The sequence below is a fragment of the Thamnophis sirtalis genome, unplaced genomic scaffold, assembly GCF_051295495.1.
Source record: "Thamnophis sirtalis isolate CommonGarterSnake01/CBP01778 unplaced genomic scaffold, rThaSir2_p1.2 scaffold_14, whole genome shotgun sequence".
NCBI lineage: Eukaryota > Metazoa > Chordata > Lepidosauria > Squamata > Natricidae > Thamnophis > Thamnophis sirtalis.
This window is the reverse complement of record NW_028261394.1, coordinates 24909431-24936069: the sequence shown is the minus strand read 5'-3', so window position 1 is coordinate 24936069 and position 26639 is coordinate 24909431. Positions and strand designations below refer to the sequence as shown.

The following is a 26639-nucleotide window of genomic DNA, read 5'->3' as shown; positions in this document are numbered from 1 at the left end:
GCTGACTCTGTAAAACCGCTTAGAGAGGGTTGAAAGTCCTATGAAGCGGTATATAAGTCTAACTGCTATTGCTATTGCTATTGATTATTAAACGAATATCCTCATAAAAGTAGCCAGTTATAAACAGTGAATTCTCAGGTGGACCTGAGAATCCTTGTTTCCAGTCTGTTTTGCTTGAAAATCACATTTTTTAATACAAAACTTGCAATCCTTGATAGCTCTTAATTCATTGGGCAACTGTTTCCATCTGAAAATGACTTAATCAGTATTTATAACTCTAGAAGAACACCCTGATGATATTTATTATTCAAATTTGAAAGAGTTGGTGCTTTTCAATTCTCTTTCATCTTGTTGTTACTGGGAAATATGCATCTAGAACTTTCTAAATAAATTAATTTGCCACTTCGGTACGCTTTACTTTTAATGTGTGTTGTCCCTTCTTTTGCAGAAGGAATCTTCTCATCTTTGCAGATAATTATGTGCATTAAATCTGGATGATCATAATTCTCCATGCTGTTCCGTCACTAGATACAATTTTGATCTGCAGAAGTTCTTGGGACATTCTGGGAAGGACATTTACAGTCAGGGGAAACACAATCTTTAGACAAAATCCCAAAACAATTAAACTTGTAGGGATGCATGATGAAACCTGCTTGGCATCAGTGTTGTTACTTCATTGACTATCTGCGTTTGAAGGACTACCAGAGAGGGGACTTTGAACTCTTGCACGCACGCATGGCTACTGTAGTGAAGAGAAGGACCAGGGGAGGCAGGATAGTAGTCTTCCAATACTTGAGGGGCTGCCACAGAGGGGAGGGGGTCAGGCTATTTTCCAAGGCACCCAAAGACCAGAAGGAATAATGGATGGAACTGATTAAGGAGAGATTCATCCTGGAAATGAGGATAAATTTCCTGACAGTGAGAACAATTAATCAATGGAACACCTTCAGAAGTTGTGGGAGCTTCACCACTGGAGGCTTTCAAGAAGAGACTGGACCGCCATCTGTCAGAAATGGTGTAGGATCTCCTGCTTGAGTGGGCAGGGATGTTGGACTAGATGACCTACAAGGTCCCTTCCAATTCTATTAATCTGTTAATCCCTGTTGGTCCCATTAGTTTTAGGAAGTGTTGCTGTCAGAGAAGCAAAACAAGGCCACAGAAATTAAGGATTAGGCCTCATAGCCGAAACTGCTCCCCACCGTTTTATCTTGATTCTACAGTGGTGGTGTCTTGATGCCTGCATGTAAGATCATGGTTAAAGACAGAGTAATCATTATTCTACATCTTCAATTGTGTTTTTAAAATAGAGGAAAAAGCTGCCGCATGGCTATTTTGGGGCAGATTTTGACTGTGTAGTTTTGAGAGCCCTGGTAGGTCTTCACTATTGTTTACCTGTTTTCTTCTGCCCTGGGTGAGGTTTTGGAGGGGGGGTGTTGGGTGGAGGTGAGAGGTACAAAAAGAGAAGGGACCAATCTCACTGTTCAGTCCGATGGCTGCATTTGATTGGAGTCTAAACTAGATAGATGCTCCCTCGGGAGCCTATGTAAACCCGTCAAGCAATTTATTCAGTGGAAGAAAACACCATTAAGTGCCTAGTTTGGGGGATTCAAGAGGAAGCAAATGTGAGTGAAAGTCCACCATGATTACAAGGAAATCCAGGAAACAGTCTTATATATCCTGCAATATCCTATAAGAATTGCACACCATGGCCATGTTCCTGGCTTAAAATTATCCACAAATGGCTCCAATTTCCTCTCCCTTGGATTCATTATATGAAATTCAGGGACTTTGCATCTAATTATTTATTCACCCAAAAAGTTACTAGAGTATCCTGTTTACTAAGAAAGCCTTCTAGTTTTACCAGTCAATATAAAAAAATAAGACAGTTCCTGCCTGCAAACATATTTATTTTATTAAGTAAATATATTAATTTTCAGTAATAAATTATTAAACATATCAAGTAAGTGTGTGAGAGAGAGAGAGGGAGGGAGAAAGAGAGAGAGAAAGAGAGAGAAAGAAAGAGAGAGAGGGAGGGAGGGAGTGTAGGAATTTCCCAAACTTTTGACACACTGAGTTCCAAATGTTTGCTATCACTGCTCCAGGGCTGACTGTGTGTGTGTGTGTGTGTGTGTGTGTGTGTGTGTGTGTGTGTGTGTATGCACATGCACACAGTGTGTGAGAGAGTGGGGGAGAGGGAGAAAGAGGATAGATGCAGGGAATGATAATTTACACATTACTTTGATGAGAAGCAATTTGAGAAGCTCCTTCCATTTCTGAGGGTGGCTTTCTTGGGGAAGGCTCTTTTATTTATTAATTTTTTTATTTTTGTTACATAGGCAACACATACCCACAACAGTAAAAAAAAAACAGAAAAAAAAACCACACACACACACAAAAAACCCCATCATCACATACAGCATGTCGTTTGGTTCCAAGTGTTTTAACATTTATCATTCTTATACATTTATTATTTCATTTAATAGGTTATAATATACGGTTTGGGTTGCTTTGTTTACCATCCCTTCCTCCTGTTATAACACCACCTTATTTTCCCTTTCTTTTCTCCCTCCCTTCTCTACTTTCTTCCTTCCTCCTCTCCTTTCCCTTCCTTCTTCCTGTAACTTTCTCCTACTCCCGCTCTTCCTCTTTGGGGGAAGGCTTTTGTGCCCATAATTTTTTTTAAAAAAACCCACCATGTGTCATGGTGCTGTGAACAAATACATGAATTTAACTGTGTATTTAAATATATGCAGAAATTCCTTTTGTTTCTGACTCGTCTACTCCTATCCACCGGTTCCTGCATTTTCCTTCTCTACAAAGAACTCCCTCACCCATTTCTCTTCCAGCCTGAAGTCAACACTCCCTAGCCAGGCCCCAATATGCCCTTCGGGGAGATGCTAGGCTGCCTTGAAAGAGCCTTGGCTAATCTTCCCACATCGGCTGCCTAGAGCTACCCTCCAACGCCCTCCTGGCATGGCTTATCCGGGCAGACGAGGCAGCTGAACGTGTTGGAGTGGCAACTCCCATGCCATTCCTGGCTCAGCCGTCTCCTCTAACCCACTCTCCAAACAAAGCTGACGGTCTCAACAGCTCTGCTCCAAAGCAGGAAAAGAAATTGCAAGTGCCTTTAAAAATAAAGAAAAGGAGAGGAGAAAAAGGAAGCAGTCAAACAGCTGCTGACAAGGAAGGAAAGGACACAGCTGGGACATTCCTTGGCAGCTGTGCTGTCTCCTCTTAGGCAGCAGCAGAAGTTCAGGTGGAGACCGGAGCGAGCATAGCCGCCATGCAAAGGCACAAGAGCCATTCTAATTTCCCAGGGCATTTTTCGTCTTCCAAAGAGCAAAGGCAGCATGTTTTATTCCCATTAAAAAGATCTGTCTCTGTTGGACTGAGGTTTTTTTTTATAAAAAAAAAACCATGTGCTGGGATACTAAACTTTCTACCAAAACAGCTGGGCTCTTGATAAAATTACAATGGAATATAATATTTTAAAAGAAACTGGAGCTTCAAAGATTAGTAAGCAAGCAAGAGTATCCATTCTCCGCCCAACAGAACGGCCTGTGTGAAGTCTTCAATTCATTGGAAAAAAATCCTTCCGCCGCTGCCGCATGGGCCCTCTAAGGCAAGGATACCAACAGCATAGACACTTTCTCCCCTGGGGGAGACAGACCTGGGGCTTGTCCTCAAAACAGCCCCTCTTCCAAAGGGCAGGAAGTTCCTTTCCTCCCTACATACCAGGAGGAGTGTGTTTGTGTGTGTGTTTCAGTTCTGGGGCTGAACTCCATCATGAGAGCTCTGAACAACAATCTACATTTGTTGATAAGATGTGTAATAAAGATACTCTGAAGTGCTCCAAGGCAAACCCAATGAATGTACTGGCTGGGCTCACAGATTCTGGACTGCCAGAATCCCTGTACGGCTTCTTTGTTCAGACTTCGCATGACGTCACAATGACAAAACAGGGCTTAGCACGCTTCTTGCCCCATGTACCAAGCATCAGTCCAAGAAGAGTGGCCTCCCCTCCTTTTTCAGAGCAGACAGATGGAGCAGCTGCTTGTGCCTCTGGTCTTAGGTGTGGTTTCCCCAGGCAGATGCCTGGGGAGGCCGCTAGACTTTGCATAAATTAAGGGCTGAGACCATTTTATGGCTTTCTGTGATTTCCTCACTGCAGACACGCCTCTCTTCCCCATCCTAGGCTCCTGCAGCAACTCACTCGACAGAAGGATTGGGTGGTTTGGTGTTCAAAGTATTGTAAGACCCAGCATCTTCGGGGGAGTGGGGCCAATCAAGATAGTGGCCACGATGGTGGTCAGTTATTAGCCCAACTCAATATGGTCCTGCTATGAGAACCAGGACATCAATTACACTAGCGTATAGGTTATTGTGGGCACCTTTCTTCAGCTTAACATTTAGGGGAGTGCAACAATTGTGCTAAATCCTTCAAAGTCCTAGTCTTCACATTTCTAGCAGCTCAGCACTTGAACGGCTTTGGTTTCCCCCCTGATGGGAGTGGTTAAATTTCTGGGGGCAATTCCCTTCCCTGTGGCATAGCAGGGTCTAAATCTCCCTTGCAAAGAGAGCTCTTTAAACATTATTTTCAGCAAATCGTGCAACTGACCTTTAATTTTGCAGCTGCATCTATGCTCTTTCATGGTGATCACAAAGGTAATTTGCCTGTCCCAAGTCAAATGGTCACAATACAATGGTTCCTTTATGAGAAACAAGCTCCAAAAGAACTCCTGTCAAAGATTCCAATTTGTCTGGGGTCCCCAAGGGCAAAACTTTGGCCAGCCTGGGAGACCACTTCCTCTTGCCCCCTTCCCCATCCTGCCTGAAAGCTGTCGTATCCCCAGAGACCCCCGAGGAGACAGAGCAAAGCTGACAAGTCCTCTGAGCTCTTCCCTCTCCTCTGTGCGGTGTCTGTCACTTCCGCTTTGCTCAGATATGGCATTCAAGAGGCAGAGGTGGGAAACATGGCACTGCAGGAGAGCAGGAGGGAGGCATTCCCCAGGAGGCAGCAGTGCTGCTGGTGGGAGGGGGCACCCAACTAGACAGAGCCTTTGAAGTCCTTGCAAGCTGCCCAAACCCAGGAAATCAAGATCAAGGGCTTCGCAGTTACCAGAAGAACGAAATCAAAAGGCTACTCCAGAGGTACACGACCTCTGAGTTGTTAAGATCGCTCTCTTGGTGTGCACATCAAACCTTAACAGTCTGCTTGGCTGTTCAGACCAAAGGGGTTTAGAGATATTCCTAAAACGTAAGTGCCCTGGAATCCCTTATACCATTGCTAAATCCCAACCCAAGTGCCAAGACTTTGCTCTTGTCACAGGCTACAACAGAAGTATTAATTAATGAGATGTGGTTGTATTCTCAAATCACATGTGGTTGTTTTAATTTCTATGTGCGAGTCTTGGGACTGTAAATAGAATGTTGTTTCTTCAAACCCTCCCAAACCAGGATGCTTTCCAGAACACAGGTTTATGACAGATATAAATCAGAAATACATGAGTATTACAATGTTCACTGTAGTTATTCAGTGGTTAGTTAATAAATATTAGTTATGGGGACATTAACTCTAATCTAGTTTAGAACATGGGCCTACGTCAGCATATATCCCCTAAACCAGACTGGATTTTGGGCCCTTGGCTGCGGCAGTACGGGATCCTTTGTTCTTTTCTCTGCCATGCAAGAGAGGAATAAGAATGGCTTCCTTCTCTGGCCTTAGCAAGGCTCCCTTCACATAGAATAACACTTCGCTCTTTTAATGCTCCACCCGCCCACCTCCCGGGAAGCAAGGAAAAGGATGGGTCATTTTGCAACCTCTGCTAAGTATGCAAAGTTAGATCTGAATTAATAGGAGAACAAGCCATCTTGTGCCCTTGGGCTTAAGCAAACAGGATATGGGTGATGTTAAGACAGGATATAAGAGTGCGGGGGGGGGGGGGAGTAAGCCGAGCTTGCATTTCTCTGCTGAATACCATGTGAGTTTGTTGAGAGCTGCCCTTGTATAATAAGCACACAACTTTTGAGAGAGAAATCTACTCTGATCTGCAGTGCTGTGTGGCCAAGAGATTTTGTTGATCAATGTCTAAGGTAGTCTCTTTTCAATCAAAGGGCCCAGAAGATTTACTTGTGCCGTTTCTGAAATGCATTTCCAAACCTTTTCTTTCTCTGGCTTTTGCATGTTACGTCATTTACAGACTATATGTACTGTTAATTTAGATGACAGTATTAATATAACAGCGACAGATGAATTTGATATCCATATTTTTATGTTTGTTGTTCCATTATATCTTAATTATAATTCCTTATGCCTTATGGAGGTTTTTAAGATTGGACACCCATTTGTCTGGAATGGTATAGTCTCCTGCCTGAGCAAGGGATTAGATTAGAACAGGGGTCCCCTATTTTTTGGACCTCAGGAATTACTAAATACATAATTTTAAACCCCATAGACCACTAATATGATTTTTTTAAAAAGATAAATAGTATTTAGTGCAATATAAAAAATGCAAATAATTTTTCTGTGGACCACCAAAATTTTCACCACTGGTTGGTGACCGCTGGACTAGAAGACCTCCAAGGTCCCTTCCAACTCTGTTATTCTTTATTCTGTATCTTGACATGCTTATGGTTTTTTTTTCTTTAAAAACCTTTTAAGAGCAAGTTACCAAGACAAAACATGCCTGCACAAGCTATTTAGTGTCTGTGGCATTCCAAACCCCCCCCCCCCAAATTAAGCTTACAAACAGCAAGGCTTGTTTAGGAACACGATCAAAAACGTAATTGTTACAGGAAACAGATTCAAGGCTTAGGTGTAACTGAGTCTCATATCCCATTCATGCTCCGTTTATTTATTTTCTTATTTCTATCCCATCATTTGTACAGGATCTCCCTATTTCTTCCTATAACCACCCCGTAAGATAGCTCCTTCAAATAGCTTTTTTTTGGGGGGGGGTCTTCTTGCTCCCAACCCAGCCCCTTCATCTTGACTTTACCCCACACCAGCTTTGGAGCTGAGAGGGAGGGCATTGGCCCAAATTCTCCCAAAGTTATCTCTCATGGTGAAAAACTCCATGTAAATTTCATGCTGTGGACCAGAACTGCCCCCCTCCCCCAGCACACCTGCTTTACAATCGTCATGGTAGGGATTATAACAGAGATCACCCCCCAGCTGTCAGTTTTGAACCAGAGATATCAAGGGAAACACCTTCAGCATCAGGTTCCAAGTTTGTGTGCAGCCCAGCCTCCCTCAACGGCTGCGTTCGCACAAGATGCTAAACCTATAACCAGGGTGTCGTGTGAATGGAGTCCACTGGTTGCTTCAAGGCCTTCCTATTCCTTTCCCAGGGCGACTTCTTGAACAAAAAGCTGGTTTGAAGAGCCTTAGGACAGCTGTCAAATAAAAAAGTTAATTGCCTTGTGCTTTGTGTGAGCCAAAAAATTACATGATTCCAGCAGACAGGATGACCTACAAAGGCAACCAGCCATTAGCCTCCATAGACTAGACAGATGGGTTGTAAAACTGAGTGTTTTCTGTTTTTTAAAGATGCTTTAACGTAGGGATGCAGCACTCTCTGTAAAAGTAAAGTAAAATAGACTTACTCTCTTTCAGACAAAGCTCTTTAATTTAAAAAAAATAGAGTGGTTTAACCACAGAAACTACACATCAATTTTATTTTCACTTCCAATCTCTTTTTCTTCCTTTTCTGATATGTCTTTTATATCATACGTTTGATCAGTTTGGTCTAGTCGTAGTTAAGGCACCAAGCGAGAGAGAGAGAGAGAGAGAGAGAGAGAGAGAGAGACTACTGTGAGTTCGAGTCCTGTCATAGCCACGAAACACACACACAAGTGGAGTGTGGCACTTGTCGGTAGCATCAAGGCTGGGCGAGGTCCAGAGCTGCACTTCAGCCCTCTGGTCATGAGCACAGTTGCCCACAGCCAGCGTTTTTCACGATCCTGCGGGCAATGTTCTCAATCTGCTGCCAGGCCCATTAGGCCTTCGTGGGGGCTGTTCCACAAGGCCTTCATTCTTGAAGCGGCTTCAGCAAATGCTTTTCCACAGCCCCCCAAAACTCAGGGAAAGGACACTCCATTCTTGTGCCATTTTCGGAGCAAAAGCATGTCCCCCTCATGTGACGTCTGGAGGCCTTCTGAGAGCACACCCCGTTCTTGTGTGACCTCTGGCAGCTTCTGAAATTCATATGAAAACAGCATCCTAAAAGGAGGCCAATGACCAGCTGCCTGCAAGGATTACAAATAGTTCCATTCCCCACCCTCCAGTCAGAGCTGAAGAAGCTTCTTGGAGGAGAAGCAAAACGTCTTCAAAAGAAAAAGAACAAGGAAGTCCAGTGGCCTCCTGAAAAAGCATATTTCGGGCAACCGTGACCTGGATGACTGAGAATCTCTACAGACGTGTGAGAACAAGGCGTTCTTTCAAGAATAGCTGTTGTCGGGTGTTGGTAAACACTTAAAATGTCAAGAAAAGTCACCGTTGACTTGTGTGCTGTGTTCTCCATCATTGGCCTAGAGGAAATTGAAAGCTCAGGCATGTATAAGGCCTCAGTTTAGGAAAGCTATCATTTAATAATAGGCTTAGCCTATTTTTAGGCTAGCATGACAAGAGGACAGGGGCAGGAAAAGTTTGAACAGAGTAGAAAGAGCACATTTTAGAGGGCTCACTTAAATCTCGTTTAAATCACACCATCAACATAAGTGATGTAACACCAGGTGTTATTCCCGAATGGAAATGAAATGGATAATGGTCTACTTGGATAGGCCTTATAGTGTATTCAAAGTTTTTCTTCTCTCACGATCAAGGCTTCTGGCTTTTTATCTCATTCTCAGACCACTTGAGAATTCCTTTTGAATTTCCCCTTGGACAATTTTTGAGTTTTTGGGAGCTGGTCAGGGAAGCTGTTGATGGTGCAGTTGTTTCTTGTGACAAATTCCTCCAGGACTCCTGGCGGCCTGAAATGTGTGGAAAAGCCCACTTTTTGTGATTCCGTGGGATTTAGCAAATTGCAGGAAGCCTAGGAGGCTACTGTCCCCAGAGAGAGGACAAAACCCTCCCCCCAAAAATTCAGAACGTTCCTGTCATCCCTCGGCTACCTCAACCCAAAATCTATCCTAGTGGAGGTTCATATTTCAGTTGGGGCATTTTCTTCCAAATACTTTTTTCTCTCAAATGCAAATTCGTTTAATGAATATTATTAAGGACTTGGCAGGTGTGAGAGCTATTTTTATGTAAGATTCTTCTAACTCCTCTGCCTCTATATCCAATGCTGGCCCAAATCTTCCCTGCAGGTGAATGGAACTTTGAGGAACATTGTTCTGAAGGTGCACAAATTGATTGCGGTTGAGTGAGGACATGTAGATCAGAGGTGGGATTCAGCAGGTTCTGACAGGTTCTGGAGAACCGGTAGAGGATATTTTGAGTAGTTTGGAGAACCAGCAAATATCATCTCTGACTGGCCCTGCCCCCATCTGTTCTCTGCCTCCTGAGTCCCAGCTGATTGGGAGGGAATGGGGATTTTACAATTTCCTTCCCCTGCCACGCCCACCAACCCACTCCCACAGAACAGGTAGCAAAAATGTTTGAATCCCACCACTGATGTAGATGAGTCTTATGGTCAAGAGTGGACATTGCCAAACCAGTTTGCTCTAAGTCAGAGGTGTCCAAACTTGGGAACTTTAAGACCTGAATTCTGGGAGTTGAAGTCCACAAGTCTTAAAGTTCCCAAGTTTGGACACCCCTGCTCCAAGTGATTCCAGAGAAGTGGGAGAGCCAGGACCTGAAGGAAGTGAGGGGTTGCAGGATAAATAGAAGATGGAACAGGGAAGAGGCGGGCCATTGTCAAATATGGAAGTTAAGTGTGGGCCAGGCTCTTTCTCTCAGCCCAGGCTCCCTTGCATGTTGTGGGGATTGAGTGAAGGAAGATTCCTAAGAGAAGCCCCCTGGGAAAAGGTGGGCTATACATCTAAGCTGGGCAAGGGACTTGCAGGTCCTCAACCCAGAGGCAGAGGAGTGAAATGGCATCACCTTCCATTAAGTGACATTTTGATGTCAAAAGGGAAGCCTAGTTGGGGAGGGGGGATGCTAGCAAGAGAACATCTTTCCCAAACTGACCTCAGACTGATTAGGACACTATCTGAGCTCTTGGAGGTCTATAAATGGAATCTTTGGACCCAATTAAAAGAGAGTTTTCCAGACACTTTTCCTAGGCCACCGCCCTCCCGGTACCTGGGCAAGGAAGCTGAGCTGATTGGGAAGGAAGGCAGCAGAGTTTCCAATCCTCTTATTTATTTTCAGAGGGTCAAGCTCACTTTAAGGTGGGAGCCAGGTTGCTTCCTTGGATCTCAGGAAGACAAAGTCCAAGGCTGGGTGTCCCCACTGCAGCTAGTGCATGGTGGGAGGCAAGGGATTAGTTCTTCTGGGTGGACAAACATGGTCTTGGGACTGGTGCCATGAGGGAAACTGGGAATTCTTCTCCAGCTCTTATTTTTCATTCTCCGCAGATTAGTTTCCAAGCGAAAGCTTTTTGCCTCACCCCTAAATAATCCTTTTCTCCATTACAAACCCCCATTTCAAGGACTCTGCAAGGACTTTCCCTATGGCTCGAGAAACTGGCATTTTCTAACTAGTGGCTAGTGTGCAGCACTGCAGGCAACTTCTACTGACTGCCGGCTGCCTGCAATTTGACAGTTCGAATCTCACCAGGCTCAAGGTTGACTCAGCCTTCTGTCCTCCCAAGGTGGGTCAAATGAGGACCTAGATTGTTGAGGGCCATTGGCTGACTCTGTAAACCGCTTAGAGAGGGCTGTAAAAGCACTGCAAAGCGGTATATTAGTCTTAAGTGCCATTGCTATTCAAGGCAGGGTGGAGGAAATATTTTAATTGGGGGGGGGTGTACTTCTGTTAGCAGCACAAGTCTTTGAATGGGAAAGTTAGTTGGGACACATGGAGAAGAGTCATTCAGAGCAGCACCAGAAATGAGGGGTTTTCCAGCTGTTCTCCATGTCTCCAATGGAAGGGAGGAAGTCCCACAGGTAGCAAACGTTGCTTCCCTCCCTTCCATGGCCAGGAGGATCCTTCTTTAAAACTTTAAGTACAGAGATCCTCCTTTGAACACCTCAGTTCCCACAGGCCTCTTTGGCACCAGTGGCCTTCTCTGTTTTAAAGACGGCCAATGCTTCTGTGTGTACTGTGAGCTAACTACGTCTAGCCTATCAAAAAGAGAAGGGGGGCATAATAATAACTGTCTTCCAGTACTTGAAGGTTGTCACAGACATGGGTGTGGGTGGCCTCTATGCTCTAGGTAATGAGGATAGGCATTTCCACAAATTCTCTCATATTATGCTGTAGTATTGTCTACATAGAATAAATAGAATTCTTTAATGGCCAAGTGTGCTTGGACACACAAGGAATTTGGTGCATGTGCTCTCAGTGTACTTAAGGAGAATAAAATACATTCACAAGAATAAAAAGATACAACACTTAGTGATAGTCAAGGTTACTAATAAGCTACCAAATCATACTAGGAAACAAATAAAAAGAATATAAGATGAAAGATACAAGCAACATGGTTGTATCTGGTTGTAAAAGGGCCAAAGAGGCCGATGTCCAAGGCAGGACTTCTTCAGGGGTGGGTCCACCTCATTGAAGAGTGCCTTTTTGAGCCTGAATGGAATTTCCAGGGTTGTCAAGTGTTCCCTGCTAGTCCCTGCACTTCTCTGTGGTTTAGGCTGAATGTTCTTTTCCCACTCCCCCCCCCCCCCGTTTCAACCTTTTTGGTTATAGTTTTAATCATTACTGCAGCTAAAGCAGCAGCTTCCTGAGCTACATAAATAATAATTTGGTTTTACTCAATTCCTCTGGGATATGTTTTTCTGCCTTGTAGCAAGCATGCTTGAAAGGAAGTAAGATCAGAAGTGGAACTCACACTGGATCTCTGCATTTAAAAATTGTCAGTCAAATGTCCTTGTAGGGGGCAAATTTTTTCACTTTGGGTGGTTGGCTCAGCCCATTTCTTGACCAGATAGGAAAATGCAAAGGACTTGGGGAGATGGATTTTAACAGAAATGCAATTCCATCGCAGAGAAGGCCAAAAACTCAGACTGAGGGAAACAGAATAACAAGAGTTGAAAGGGACCTTGGAGATCTTCTAGTCCAATTCTCTGCTCAGGAAGCCGCCCGGAGTTCTCCGGGATTGGGCGGCCTAGAAATTTAACAAACAAACAAATAAATAAATAAATAGGAAACCCTCTACCATTTCAGACAAATGGCTGTCAATCTCTTCTTTAAAACTTCCAGTATTGGAGCATTCACAGCTTCTGGAGGCAAGTAGTTCCACTGATTTAATTGTTCTCACTATCAGGAAATTTCTCCTTAGTTCTAAGTTGCTTCTCTCCTTGATCAGTTTCCATCCATTGTTTCTTGTCCTTTCTTCAGCTGCTTTGGAGAATAGGTTGACCCCCCCTCTTCTTTGTGGCAACCCCTGAAATATTGGAACACTGCTACCATGTCACCCCTAGTGCTTCTTTGATCAAAGTAGACCTACCCAGTTCCAGCAACCGTTCTTTATATGTTTTAGCCTCCAGTCCCCTAATCATCTTTGTTGCTCTTCTCTGCACTCTTTCTAGATTCTCAGCATCTTTTTACCTCGTAGCAACCAAAACTAGATGCAGTATTCCAAGTATGATCTTATCAGGCATTATAAAGTGGTATTTACACTTCATGTGATCTTGATTCTATCCATCTATTAATGAAGCCTAGAACTGTGTTGGCTTTTTTGGAAGTTGCAGCACATGGCTGGCTCATATTTAAGAGATTGTCCACTAGGACTCCAAGATCCCTCTCACAGTTACTACTATTGAGCCAAGTACCACCTATACTATGTGCATTTGGAGTTCTTTGCCTAAATGTAGAACCTTACTGTTTTCACAGTGGAATTTCATTTTGTTGGATATTCAAGTCTATCAAGTTCCCTCTGTATCTTAAGCCCATCTTTTGCACTGTTGGCTATTCCTGCCAACTTGGTGTCATCTGCAAATTTGATCTATCCCCTCATCCAAATCATTGATGAAAGATATTGAAGAGTCCTGGGCCTAAGACAGAGCCTTGGGGTACCCCACTGCATACTTTCCTCCATGTAGATGCAGTTTCATTGAGGACTACACGTTGAGTGCAGTTGGTCAACCAGTTACGAATCCATCTTATCATGTAGTAGGTTGTGGTCTACTTTATCAAATGCCTTACTGAAGTCCAAATAAATTATATCCAGAGGATTCCTCTGGTCCACTAATTTTGTCACTTTGTCAAAGAATGCAATAAGATCTGTCTGGCATGATCTGTTTTTGACAAACTCATGTTTGCTCATAGTTATGACTTAGTTTGCCTCTAAGTGTTCGCTGATTCATTGCTTGATTATCTTTTCCTGAAATGATAATCAAATCCATCTTCTTCTGGTGATTTGAACTTATCTAGGGTGGACAGGTGCTCACTTACCATTTTCTTGCCTATTTTAACTTGTATTCCTAATTTGTTTTTTACGGTACTGTTTTTGATAGGTTTGAACTGTTTTTTCCTTTTGTGTAAAAATGCAAAAAAAGAGTTAAGCAGTTCTGCTTTCTCCCTGTTGCTTGTCATCTTCTTGCCATTTTCTCCCATTAATGGACCAATCATTTCCTTGCTTTTTTTTTCCTATGAAGAAGTGGCAAAAGAGAAAGAGGTGGCAACCAGAACCTTCGTAGGAAAGGAAAATCTTCCTGCGAGCACCAGCAAACGACATTCATTAGCACTACCAGTGTTCTTGTTAGTGTTGCTGCATTGCTAAATTAATTCCATATAAAATTGAGGACAAACCTTATCACTTTATCCTGCTGCAGATTAATTCTGCTTTGAATCAAGAGGAGCTGAAAGCAGATCCAGTCCAGTATCAGTCATGGGCTTATAGCAGAGAGGACTTTAATCCTTCGTTGCACAAAGCATTTTTGTAACCCTGGAGGTTCTGACACTTGGGGGCCGGGGGGGGGGCTTTCCCATATTGAAAGCTGCACTGATTTTACAACAGGTTGAAGCAGGGGTGGGTTCCTTCCAGTTCTAACCTCTTCTATAGAAGAGGTTCCACAAATCTACAGAGCCGTTTAGAACCAGTTCCAGCTCCACACACACACACACCCCGCCCGTCCGCACATCATCAAGATGAAGAGTGAGAGGAGGAATTCTGGGAGTTGAAGTCCACAAGTCTTAAAGCTGTCAAGTTTGAACACCCCTGGGTTTTTTTTACTAAAGGGTTAGGGGTCCAAGGGTCTTGTAACTTGACAGCTTTAAGACTTGTGTGCTTCAAATGCCAGAGTTTCTGAGCCAACATTTTGGTTGCTAAGTAAGAGCGTTGTTAAATGAGTATCACCACATTTTACAAGTTGGCCACTCCTACCCAGTCACATGGCCAGCAAGCCACTCCCACAAAGCAGACCACACCTACTGAAGAGGTTCTAAAAATTTTAGAAACCCACCACTGGGTTGAAGGCTCCATTGCAGAAAATAATGGGTGAGGTCAGGACAAAAATGGGATTTGATTCATCTATATGTAAAACCAGCAACATTAAATATGATAAAGTAACGCTCCTCTCTTATTAATCCTGTGATTTAGGAACAAGGGAGTCTTCAGGTGGCCTTGAGTTCAAATAGAAGGACTCTCTTCTGCTTGCCAAAAAATAAAAAATAAAAGGCAAATAGGCAAATGTAAGCAAGCAAGAAGAGGTTTTAGACATGCAAGTATTCCTGGTGAAGATCATCTGCTGGTTAGATTTATTTTGCCGTGAACTGTTCCGAATGCTATCTAAATAATTGCATTGTAAACATTGTTGCCCTGCTAATACTGATCCAGAATAACAGAGCACAGGAGCTATTCCCAATCTCGGAGTTTACTCTTGAGCAATGCTGGGGGCAGATTGAGGAGGAGGGAGGGGGGCAGGCAAAGAATATTCTTGCAACCAGCTTTGGCTCAAGGCTTTCTTCTCTGATCTCTAGATCATCTGAAAGCTCTCAAAACCCGACAAGGTCCTCATTACTGCACATAACCGGCTCGGTTGCTGCAGGAAAATTCCCTGGTTCTCACAGATAACACCTTCAGCCTTGATGGTATCATCGGTTTCTCTAAAACCTGTTGGTCTGTGTTGGCAACCCCACATTACCAGGATTCCCAGGGTGTTCAAAGAAGTGGGTGTGTCCCCTGTTGACACAAGCCAACCCTTGCAGAGCACAGGGTGGCTCAAGGATTTGGATCCAGGCAAGGTTTGGCCAGGATGCCGTAGCAGGCAACGGATTGCCACCCAAACCTCCCTGCTCCTTTTGGGAACCCTGGCATAATTAGTGGCTATGGGGCAAGGTAACCAACACACTGTGGCTTACTAAGACGGTTTTGCAATTAACTCCAACCCCAGCGATTCGGTGGCTGATGGGCTGCAGCCAGGAGTAGGAGGGAGAGTTGGCCACTGAGTGGGGAAGCAGAGCCTTTCTCTGGCATTCAGCAGGGAGCAGGGTGTTCCGCAATATTAAATATCTCTATAATTAACCCAGAGGAGAGTCAAGATGGAAGGTATATTAATGAAATCTGTGGATGATTACTAAATTAGAAAGAACTGGAAACTCCAGATTAAGGACCGATAGTGGAAAGAAAATTATACATGAAGTGGGAAGACAAGGCAACATCAAAAGGAGGCTTCGATCTGGGCCATCCGGGGAGGAGGGAGGCAGCAGCCTGTCCCCAAACTACCCGTGTTGAGTCAAAAACTGCACCCAGATGCCTGGGGGCCGCTCGCTGCTTCCGGAGAGAGGCGGAGAAGGAAAAAGGGGGAAGAAGGAGTGGGAAGAGGTGCTTTCTGCCAGCGAGAAAAGTCGGCCATAGGAGACTTTTAAAAGATTGGAGATATGTGGCAGCCAGACGACAGGAGAATGAAACGTGTGGCTTGTTCTGACAAGGAGCCGTTTGGGGGTTTTGCTTTTTAAGTAGGCTGCATTTGCAAAAAAAACAACCAAAAACCCAGATGGGAAATGGGGGCCCCACAAGAGATTGAATCACATAGTTTCCCCCCCCCCAAAAAAAAAGAAGAGACATGTGGCTGGAAATTTTTAAAAGAGAGGGAAGCAATCCCCCAAATGCCTGGTATGGATGCCATGTCTTCAGTTTCATAAACCGTGGTTCCTGAGCCAAGAACAGAAGCTGGTTAGGGAAGATTCCCCTTGTGCCCCCTTTCTCCCTGCAGGACTGACTTGCCAGGTCCCACGGCTGCCTGTGATGAGCACAGGACACCTTGCCTGCCCTCATCCTGGACCAGTGATGAAATTCTAATTTTTTACTACTGGTTCTATGGGTGTGGCTTGGTGGGCATGGTGTGGCTTGGTGGGTGGGGCTTGGTAGGCCTGGTAGGGGGAAGATACTGCAAAATCTCCATTCCCACCCCACTCTGGGGCCAGCCAGAGGTAGCATTTGCCGGTTCTCTGAACTACTCAAAATTTCCACTACTGGTTCTCCAGAACCTGCTGGATTTCACCCCTGTCCTGCACCCCTGTTGCGGCCATGTTTCTGCTGAGGAGTCAGTAGGTTGTGTCAGGGTTCCAAGTAACAACCTCAAAGCAATCAAAACTCCGAGGCCCAGAGTTTCCCCAGAGCATAATTTTCTTTGGGATGTCATATTGGCACAGCGGATGAAAAGCCAACTCTGAAGGACCCAGAGTTTTCCCCACCCAAATCAAAACCCAAAGTTCTTGCCTCTCCCCCAGGTCACATGTCCATCACATGGTCCAATCAGGTTGCAGTCCCAACTCCGGCTAGCTTTGGTCCACACCCTTCCAACCCCTGGTAGAGCGTCCTTGGCTCCCAGAGGAATTTTGGGAGCCTCTTCAGGGCTGCCAGGTTGTGTTGTTCAAGCAGTGGTTGGGTCCTCCTGAATCTGAGCCTCTCCTCGGAGTTTTCTTTTGCAGGGAGGGAAAGAAGAGACGGATGCTGTAGAACAGAGGTCTCCAAACTTGGCAACTTTAAGACTTGTGGACTTCAACTCCCAGAAATCCCCAGCCAGCTGGGAGTTGAAGTCCACAAGTCTTAAAGTTGCCAAGTTTGGGGACCTCTGCTGTAGAATGACTCCTTTGGAGCCTTCTTTCTAGAGTCGTCTGGGCATCTTCTCTTCCTCGCCAGCCAGTCCTGTGACCTTCATCAGTTCGTGGTTCTTGGTCATATTCATGACAATGTGACTTGACTCTTTGGGATGTGTGTGGATGACTCTGCAGGACAGACTTAATTTCTGCAGCCTCCTGCCCTGGAAATGAGTCTAGGTCAGAAGAGGGTTTCTGCCAGTTCATCCTGGATAGGGCAAACCAGTAGTGGCGGCAGTGGGAGGCTCTGCTGACCTACCCAGTGCACAAGCGAACCAGTAGCAAAGTTAATTGAAACCCACGACTGGACTAGGTGACGTTAAGGAAAGCTCTCTAGGACCTTAGAAAGGATGTGCTGCCTTTCTGTTCCCCCCCCCCCCACCAGCCTTCTGCTCCTTTTTGCCAACTCTCTTCCTTTTCTCCCTCCTCTGCCTCCCCAGAATAAGCCGCCTCTTTAATGGCACAGAGCCGATTGTCTTGGACAGTTTAAAACAACACTATTTCATTGATCGAGATGGTGAAATATTCAGATACATCTTGAGCTTCTTAAGAACTTCAAAGCTGCTGCTCCCGGAGGATTTTAAGGTAAGACAGGCAAGAAACCTGTAATCTGTTTTTTTTATATAAAAAAAATTCATTTATTAATTAACGTTTCTGTCTTCTCTTGTCCTTTCTGGCTAAGCAGACCACTGTAGGAATTGTGAAAAGAGTTTGCCATTTTCAAACTCATGTCAGAGGGTGGCACCATGCTTACCGTATTTTTCAGAGTATAAGACGCACTGGAGTATAAGACGCACCAAGATTTTGAAGAGGCAAATTTTTTTTAAAAAAAATTGCACTCTGCAGACCTCCCCAAAATGGCCCATTTTTCGAGAAAATTGGCCTGTTTTTGTTAAAAACAATTGCATGCATAGCCTTTAGGAGACTTGTAGAGTGCTCCTGAGGGGTTGGATGGGGGCAAAAAAGAGCAAAAAAAACCTGGCCTGTTTTTCACTCATTTTTGCCTTCCCCAGCCCCCAGGAGCACTCTGGAAGCCTCCTAAAAGCTATGCATGGCCATTTTTGCAAAGGGGGCTAAAAATGCTGTATTTAGTGTATAAGTTGCATCCAGATTTTCACCCTCTTTTTGGGGGGGAAAGGTGCGTCTTATACTCCGAAAAATACGGTAGTTATTGCTTGCTCAACCATGGTTTGTTCAATAAACCACAGTTGTTTGGCTTGCATGCTGTGCTAGGAAACACAGTGTTTTCCAGACTATGGGATGCATTTTATATTGGAGCGTTGCGCCACAAGCTCTTTTGCAGAAAAGAGATGGAGCCAGGATAAAAACCAGATTAAAATAGAATTAAATTAATTACTGATAGTTAATTCTAGGTCATTAAGTATATACTGAATATAATGTTTCACATTAAAAGGTTATAAAGGGGTGCCCACTTTTGTAGCAGTAGTGAATTCTTTGATTTTTTTCAAGACGGGGAGCTGGGGTCAACCGGGGTCGAAAAATCGAAATGTTGTCCACAACCACACAGCTCATAGTTTAATTAGTGTTGTTCCATACTAGAGATGCCCTTGACTGGGAACTGTTTGTACTGCTCTGCCTCTGGATTCAGGTGACATGTGGTTTGGTTTAGTGCAGGGGGATCAAACTCAAGGCCCGCGGGAGTGGTAGGATATGACCAGTATGCCCTGGCACAGGCATACCAGGGCCTGCTGGGAGCACCAGGTACTGTTCCAGTACGGTGCTCTGGAGGACCCACCCGCCCTCCTTACCTGTATTTGAGCCGATTGGGCTTATGCACACGGAGTGTACGACGCCTGCTAAAGGCTCCGCCTAGGAGCTGGAGAGTTGCGGGCGGTAAGCACGTGTGCATGTGGTGGGCGCGTGGCCTTGTTGCATTGTACCGGTTGCAAGGGGTTCCGGAACCCACCACTGGCCCGCAGGCTGCATCCGGCCCTCTGGGTGCTGAGATCTGGCCTGCAGGCGCGCCCTGGAAACAGCGAAGGACCAACCCATGTGCCTCTCCCACTGAAAATGGAGCTCGGGAGGCCACACAACTCCTCCTAGGCTCTGTTTTTGGCCGTGACAGCCTCCTGCAGCCCTATGCCAGTGAAAACTGACCCCGGGCGCCCCCCACCCCTGGGCTCTGTTTTCACTGGCACAGGGCTACAGGAGGCTGTCACAGCCAAAAACGGAGCCTCGATGAGTGATGTCAAGCTGGCCATGCCCACCCTGACCACACTCACTCCCCCCCCCCGAGGTCAAACACAACCCTAATGTAGCCCTCAATGAAATTGAGTTTGACACCCCTGGTTCAGTGCATTCTGTGGACGTGGTGAGCTTTCTGGACATACATTTTGAAAGGGGTGCTTCCGCATTAGCATCGCTGCCTCGAAAAGGCTGCAGCAAACTTCCCAACAAGAGGCATGGGCAATCTGGAGAGCACTGTGCCTAGTGCCCAGTTCCAGCCAAGTGCTCCTGCAGCTCAGAAAGGTCACACTTGCCATGCGCAGGTCTGCGTTGCTTCCTGCTGAGCCCTTCCTGGCCAAGCCAGCTTCCGTGATGTTTTCCAATGAGTGGGTTTCCCTTAACCTGGTGCTCTGCTGCGATTATTGGAACGGGTGGGAGTGAAACACCCCAAGTCAGAAGAAGAAGTGTGCAGCCCTTGAAACCTTCTCTAGTAAGGACCCACCTCTGAGACCGCCTACTCGACCAGGCCTCCTTCAGGTGAATTGGGAAAGCAGCAAGTTGGCTGGCAATCCTTAAAGCTGAAGCCCTGAACTCTGGAGGGGGCCAGCTAGAGAATGTTGATTTAGCAGGGTTTTCCACAGGGAACAAGGACCTGGGCTTGTTTAATCCCTTAGCTCCGTGATGGTGATGGTGGCACGCGGAGCCATTTCTGAGGGCACACGAGGTATTGCCCTGTCAGCTCCAGCGCACACAGGCGCGCTGGACAGCTGATTTTCGGACTTGATTTTGGACTGCTTTTCTCCCTCCCGAGGTTTGAAGTCTCCGGAGGGCAAAAAATCACCCAACGGACAAACTGGAAGCTCGGGAACGGACTTTTGCTTTGCATGTTGGGCCGTTTTTTGCCCTCTGGAGGCTTCAGGGAAATCTCCTGAAGCCTCTGGAGGGAGACAAATGGCCCAACAGGCAACCCGGAAGTCCATTCCGGAACTTTTGGTTTGCGTGTTGGGCTGTTTTTCACCCTCCCCAGGGTTCTTAAAAACCTCTGGAGGGGGCGAAAAACGGACCTACCGGGCCCATTGGAAGTCGAAAGACAGGCCGTTTCTGGCCTCCGGATGGCCTCCATTTTTGCCTTCCCCAGGGTCCAAGAAAGCTGTGCGTGCATGCACAGGGCAACAGGGAGTTCATGCGCGCATGTACAGGCAGCACAGCGGGGGAGCATTAAATTATGGGGGTGGACATGCACGTGCGATAGCGCCCACGTGCTTTTGGCACCCAAGACGAAAAAGGTTCCCCATCACTGCCTTAGCCAAATGAGTGGATAAGAGGATGAGTTGGAAAGAGTTATGGGTAGGATGGTGCTGAACGAATTATGGTTCTGAGTGACCCTACGAATTCTGGCCATCCCAGCACCCCTGCAGCTGCGGTCATGTGATGTGAGAGTTTCACATCCTGTTCATGCTTACCGCAGGTTGCAGCACATTGCAATCACATGATCACCTCCCCAGAAAGTCAATCCAGAAGGGTCCCCTGCAGAAAACTGCAGGGAAATTCGCAAGACACTGAAGTTCGTCTCCTCCAGCCCTTCTGCACTGGTCCTGCACTGCCCCGCATATTCACCCTCATGTCTCCCCTGGCATTCTTCAGACCTCTTGCGTAGCCCCTCACACCTGACCTATGCTGTACCTCTTGCCTCTTCCCAGCTACTTATCTGCCTGCCTGCCTTCCTGCCTGGGATTTACAACTTCTTGCTTACTTCCCCACTGATTTTGGTTGTGGGAAGCTGGCAACAAGTTGCCTTGCCTAAGCAGGGGATTCCACTAATAGCAATAGCACTTAGACTTATGTACTGCTTCACAGTGCTTCACAGTCCCCTCTAAGCAGTTTACAGAGTCAGCATATCATCTCCAACAATCTGGGCCCTCATTTTACCCACCTCAGAAGGATGGAAGGCTGAGTCAACCTTGAACAAGTCAGGATCGAACTCCTGGCAGTGAGCAGAGTCAGCCTGCAATACTGCATTCCAACCACTGCACCACTAGGGCTCTTGCAATAGCAACAGGATTGCAGGGATTGCTGTCACTAAGCGATACAGCCACAGTTTACTATCACATCCTTAGTGATAGAAATTCCCATTGCAATTACTACTGTAAGTACCTCTATAACTGCAATATATATTTATTCTTTTATTGTTACTTCAAAAATGCATAGCTGTCCTTTAGAGCAAAAGCTTTCCATGAATGACTTAAACCTCTTTAAAAAAAAAGCCACAAACCAAATAGTATCTCAGGTATAATGGCAGCTGTATACAAGATAGTAATACTCCACTGTGATAATTTCTAGTAGAGGCACAGAAAAGTATCTGATCCTAGACACGTAGCGTTTATAACTGGCTGCCTCAACCACATGAAATGCGTTTCAACTGAATTCAAAACAGCTTTCTAAGCTTAAAAGACTTTCAGCATAGTCGAAGCCTCCTGTTTCAAACAGGAGAATGTTGAAACTTGAAACATTCTGAATTCAAACCATTAGTAGCAAAAAGTAAAGCAGCATAAATAAAATAAATTAAAAGGCTCTATTGCAGCACAGCATATTAAATTATTCACATATGCCAGGATATGAGCCTTTATTCCACTTGGGAAATAGGAATCTTTGATGAGGAATCACTGAGCCAAATTATGCCAGAAACTATAAATGTCTTTAGTAATGTGTTTTGGATGGTCAGGAGAAATGTGCTTCTTCGGTTTTGTTTCTAGATTTGCAGAAATAAGGGGGTGTCCCATTCTATCCAAATGACAGGGAAATGCAAGTGAATTTTTTAGTATGAAGCAGCAGGTCTTGAGTGACCAACCTTTCTCTGGGCTTCTTGGCGTTCTTGGGAGGTGATCAATATCTGCTCCACTTTAATGCTCCTTTTGCTATTATGATTTGAGATATCTAAGAAAGAATTTAAGCATCCAAGACACAGTTGTAACAAGACTTAGTGAGCCTTAGTAGGACCACATCTAGAGTACTGCATCCAGTTTTGGTCACCATACTGTAAAAAAAAACATTGACAGAAAGTGTGCATAGGAGAGCAACCAGGATGATGAAGGGACTGGAGGCTAAAACATAGGATGAACGGTTGCAGGAACTGGGCACGGCTAGTCTAGGGAAGAAAAGGACCAGGGGAGATAGATTAGCATCTTCCAACATTTGAGGGGCTGCCACAGAGAGGAGGAGTTCAAGCTATTCTCCAAAGCCCCTGAAGGTCCAGACAAGGAATAATGGGTGGAAACTGAATAAGGAGAGATTCAACCTGGAAATAAGGAGGAATTTTCTGACAGTGAGAGCCATCAACCCATGGAGCAGATGTTGCCTTCGGAAGTTATGGGAGCTTCATCGCTGGAGGCTTTCAAAAAGAGATTGGCTCTCCTGCTTGGGTGGGGGGTGGGTTGAACTAGATGATCTACAAGGTCCCTTCCAACTCTGTTAATCTGTTAAGACTATGGCAGTTCTTACTGAGGAAAATGAATTGTACAGTTTCTTTTGGAACGTTTCATGCAACTCAGCAGGAGTCATTGAAACAAATGCCCAAGGATTTGGGATGCTGTCCCTTTTAAGCAGCACTATGAACAGAATGCAGCATCTCAGAAATGTTTATACTGGCTCCATGGGCCCTCCGTGTATTTGCATTGAACTGCCAGGATTTAAGTGCTTCAGCATTTCCGTTAATCAAAGCAATATTACAAATAGAACCTTTTTAGATTTGAAAATTACAGTACGTTGCTTGAGATTTGGGCTCCTTGGCATTCTTCCCCATCTCTTGCTTTCCAGAAAGTCTTCCTTGATTGTCAAAGTGGCTTGGAAAATAGCATTGCCATGTGGACCCTATTATGAGTTTGCTGATTAGCTGAACTACAGCCGAACTGGATTCTGTTCAACATGCAGTGATGCAAGATATATTTCTGAAAAACTTGTGCTGGAAGGACCGCCATTGCTGTTTCTACTGCCAGTTGTCTTATTCTTCAAAGTTGCCTTACTGGCATCCATGCTAAGAGCTGTCTGATCTACAAGGGATTCGGTCATTCTTATAGTTAGGAGCTTATTCTTATAGGAGCTTCATCACTGGAAGCTTTCAAGAAGAGATTAGACTGCTATCTGTCAAAAATAGTGTAGGGTCTCCTGCTTGGGCAGGGGGTTGGACTAGATGACCTATATGGTTCCTTCCAACTCTGTTAATCTAATCTAATCTAATAGATGGATTTAGAAGCTGATCCAGATAATGGGAAGGAATAAGCAAAAGAAAATGCTATCTATAAAACAAATGTGCTGGTATGTTTTATCTTTCCTAAGAGATAGAACAATGCAAAATGTAAAGGGAGGTGTAAATCCTCGCACCTCTTATTCTGGGAGTTTTTCCACCAGTTCCAGCAGGGCTGATTGTGGGGCTGTGCTCTTAAAAGTCCTGCCTCTGTGGAGGGCTGTTTTCTGGCTAAGCGAGTGGTGAGCAATGGAGACAGCCATGCCTCTTATGTTCCTAGCTAGCAATTCTCTATTATCACATCTGGCTGGTGTGTTTACAGTGCATATTAACTACTGCTGCAGTTGCTAATAAGGCAAGACTCAAAGTACCCTCTCCCTTGGCTTAGATCCTCCACTTAACTCTACAGCACGTAGCAGCCAGCAACAGAAGGACTTGGAGTTAGCAGTAATGGCTTTTTTTAGAAGTCACAGGAACATGGGGACTGTCTTTGCAATGGTGAGGAGGCTTCCTCAAGAGCAGGCTGCCGGATAGGTGGAGAAGCCATTCGAGCCACGAGATTTGGCTTGGATCTCCAGCGCTTCTGTTTCCACCACTGCACCCTCATGCAGCTCCGAGGGCTGAAATGAGGCCTAATTTTGTAGCCAGCCTTCCCAACCTCCTGTGTTTTGCCTGTGCTGGCTTGAGAGGTGTAATCCAGGCATAGCTGAGAGCACCAGCTTGGAGGAGATTGGGGTGGCAACAGCCAGACTTGCCAGAGTCAGTGCTTTGATCATTTAAGACTGGAATAAGGTCTTGTTATTAATATTGCTGGAGAGTAAACCATCCCTCTTGCCTTGGGCCGATGCCTCCTGTTGGCCATAGCTTGTATTTTAGCCATTTCCCCTTGGCAATGAGTCCCAGAGGGGCTTAGCTTGTTCTCCAGCACCTTGAAAAAACATTGTCAGCGCTTTTTCATTTGGACTCCCCATTTCCTGCCCTGAGTCATCTGCATTAAAATGGGAGTAAAGCCGCCTTCTATCAGATGAGCAATATCAGATTGGCAGCTTCCCGGGTGCAGCTAGCAGCCAGCCTGGGAAGGCAGTTCCGCTTCTGCCTCTTGAAAGTGCTTCGTGGGTGTTGTTCCCTTGCTGATTTGGGCTGACCGGCTTCCTCTTGAGCAAGGCAATGAAATGGCACTGGAGGATGGGATGCTCAGGAATCAGCGTTGCTTTCCAAGCTGCAGACGAGACGTTGATGAGCATGTGGTCTCAGAAGAGCTGCCCCTTGGAGAGGTAGGACTTCTGAGGATTCTGAGGAGAGCAGATTCAGAAGAAGCAGGGAGTTCTTGGGGAGAAGGAGAAGGGGGGAGAAGAATATGCTTACATTAAAAATGTCCTTTTCAGAAAACGGTGCATAGAGGAGAAGGAACTTGGCCGCTTTCTTTCTTGTTCTGTTTGCCTCTCCATCCCTTTGACAATCTTCTCAACATCTGTATATAGGCAGCAATCTTTGGAAGCTGCATTAAAGGAAGCAGGGGAAGAATGGTCAGAAAATATCTCACCCTTAAACCCCCATCAGTCAGGGGCATAAAATAATAATAATAATAATTCTTACTTTCTATCCAGCTCACAAGAGAAGAATATTCTCCTGTTGGGCCCAGTCATCCCAAATAGGAATAATAGTTCTCCACCCAAATATATTGGAATGTTTTCAAGTTATCTTAAAACAAAGCCTATCATTAGAAGAGACGCCCGCAGTTTGCCCTCTGGGAAATCTTTGCTACACTGCTGGGAATGAAGATGGCTTCTGCCCTCCACGGCCTGTAGCCCTTTGGACCATGAGAAACTCCCCCCCCCCCACCATCACTCTCCTCTTGGCCCTGTTCATTGGGAAGTCTGGGAGCTGCTCCCAACACACCTGCAGGGCAAAGAATTGGAGCAGGCGATGCAGAGCAACCCAATCTTAATGTTCTTTGCAAATATTAAGATGAGACTTCCTGTCTTCTCCAGGTGTGGCTCTCAGGTGCCATTCAGGTTCTTGTAGGGCTGGCTGCCAGAACTTTGAGGTATGTTTTGCAATGCTTTGCTTCAGCAATACCCTATGGTGGAGAGTTCTGCAGATTTCCTGCCAGATTTCTGTAAGAGAGTGAAAAAAATGGTTTGCCTTATAAACCTATACAGCTTAGTCCTTGCAACAATAAGAGGGAGATAAGTGTTGCTTGGAATTGAAGAGGCTATAATCCTATGGAATTAAAGAAATATAATTGGTGAATAAATTCTGGGATTTAAATTCTCTCTCTGGCACGATCTTTGGGACAGGGTTAAGCTGCTGCTGTTGCCCCTGACTTCAGCTTTCAGCAAGCAGGTACATCATACTGGTGCCTTTCCATAAACCAGAAATTCGGACTGTTCAGGTGCTCTGAAATAGAATAATTCACAGTCCAGCTTCTGTTAGGAAAGGAAAAGGTGGCCCCATGGCTGGGATTGGACTTCTATGACCTACAGCTTAAAGTGCATGGGAGACTGCAAGACAATTGTAGTCCAGGAGTCAGGAGATCAATAGGAGACATAAGGAATGGGCCGAAGAAGAAATATCCAGAATTGGGATAATTGGAGGATAGAGGTTCGTTCTCCAAGCTTGTGGATTGGTTTCCAAACGTTTTGTTACCAAGCTAGGTAACATCTTCAGCAGAATTTAGGGAAGTGCCCAAAGAATGTCTAATTGCAGAAGGCAAATCTAGACCTTGGCTTTGAGGTAACCAGACAAATCTTGGTCTGCAGACTTCTGATCTTTTGCTCCGAACATTTAGTATTGTGTAGTCACAACATCTTTATCTCTTCCTTCTTGAGGACTTTTTAAAGATGCTTCTAAGTAGAGGAGTTAGACAAAGCACTTTCCCCCCTTCCAATATTTGTTGCCTGAACTGAAGTAAGTCTTCTTGATTCATCTTGATCCTCCAAGACACCCATTGTCCTCTGGACTCCCTGGGGGCCAGGAAAGAAACCTTTGAAGGAGGATTTCCTTGTTGGATGGAGGTGTCATTTTCTTGCCAGGGAAGTTGGACCTTTCTTG

General features: G+C 45.2%; 1 protein-coding gene across 4 annotated transcripts in view; it reads left to right on the top strand.

Annotated features, from left to right (window-relative positions):
• The window catches only part of KCTD15 (potassium channel tetramerization domain containing 15), a 69422-nt gene that overhangs the window by 23033 nt on the left and 19750 nt on the right, over window positions 1-26639 (top strand). For all 4 annotated transcript variants that reach the window (XM_087728505.1, XM_087728503.1, XM_087728502.1 and 1 more), the window contains exon 3: window positions 17599-17743. In XM_087728505.1, coding sequence (XP_087584631.1) covers window positions 17599-17743 — 145 coding nt within the window. The remainder of the gene's footprint in view (window positions 1-17598; window positions 17744-26639) is intronic.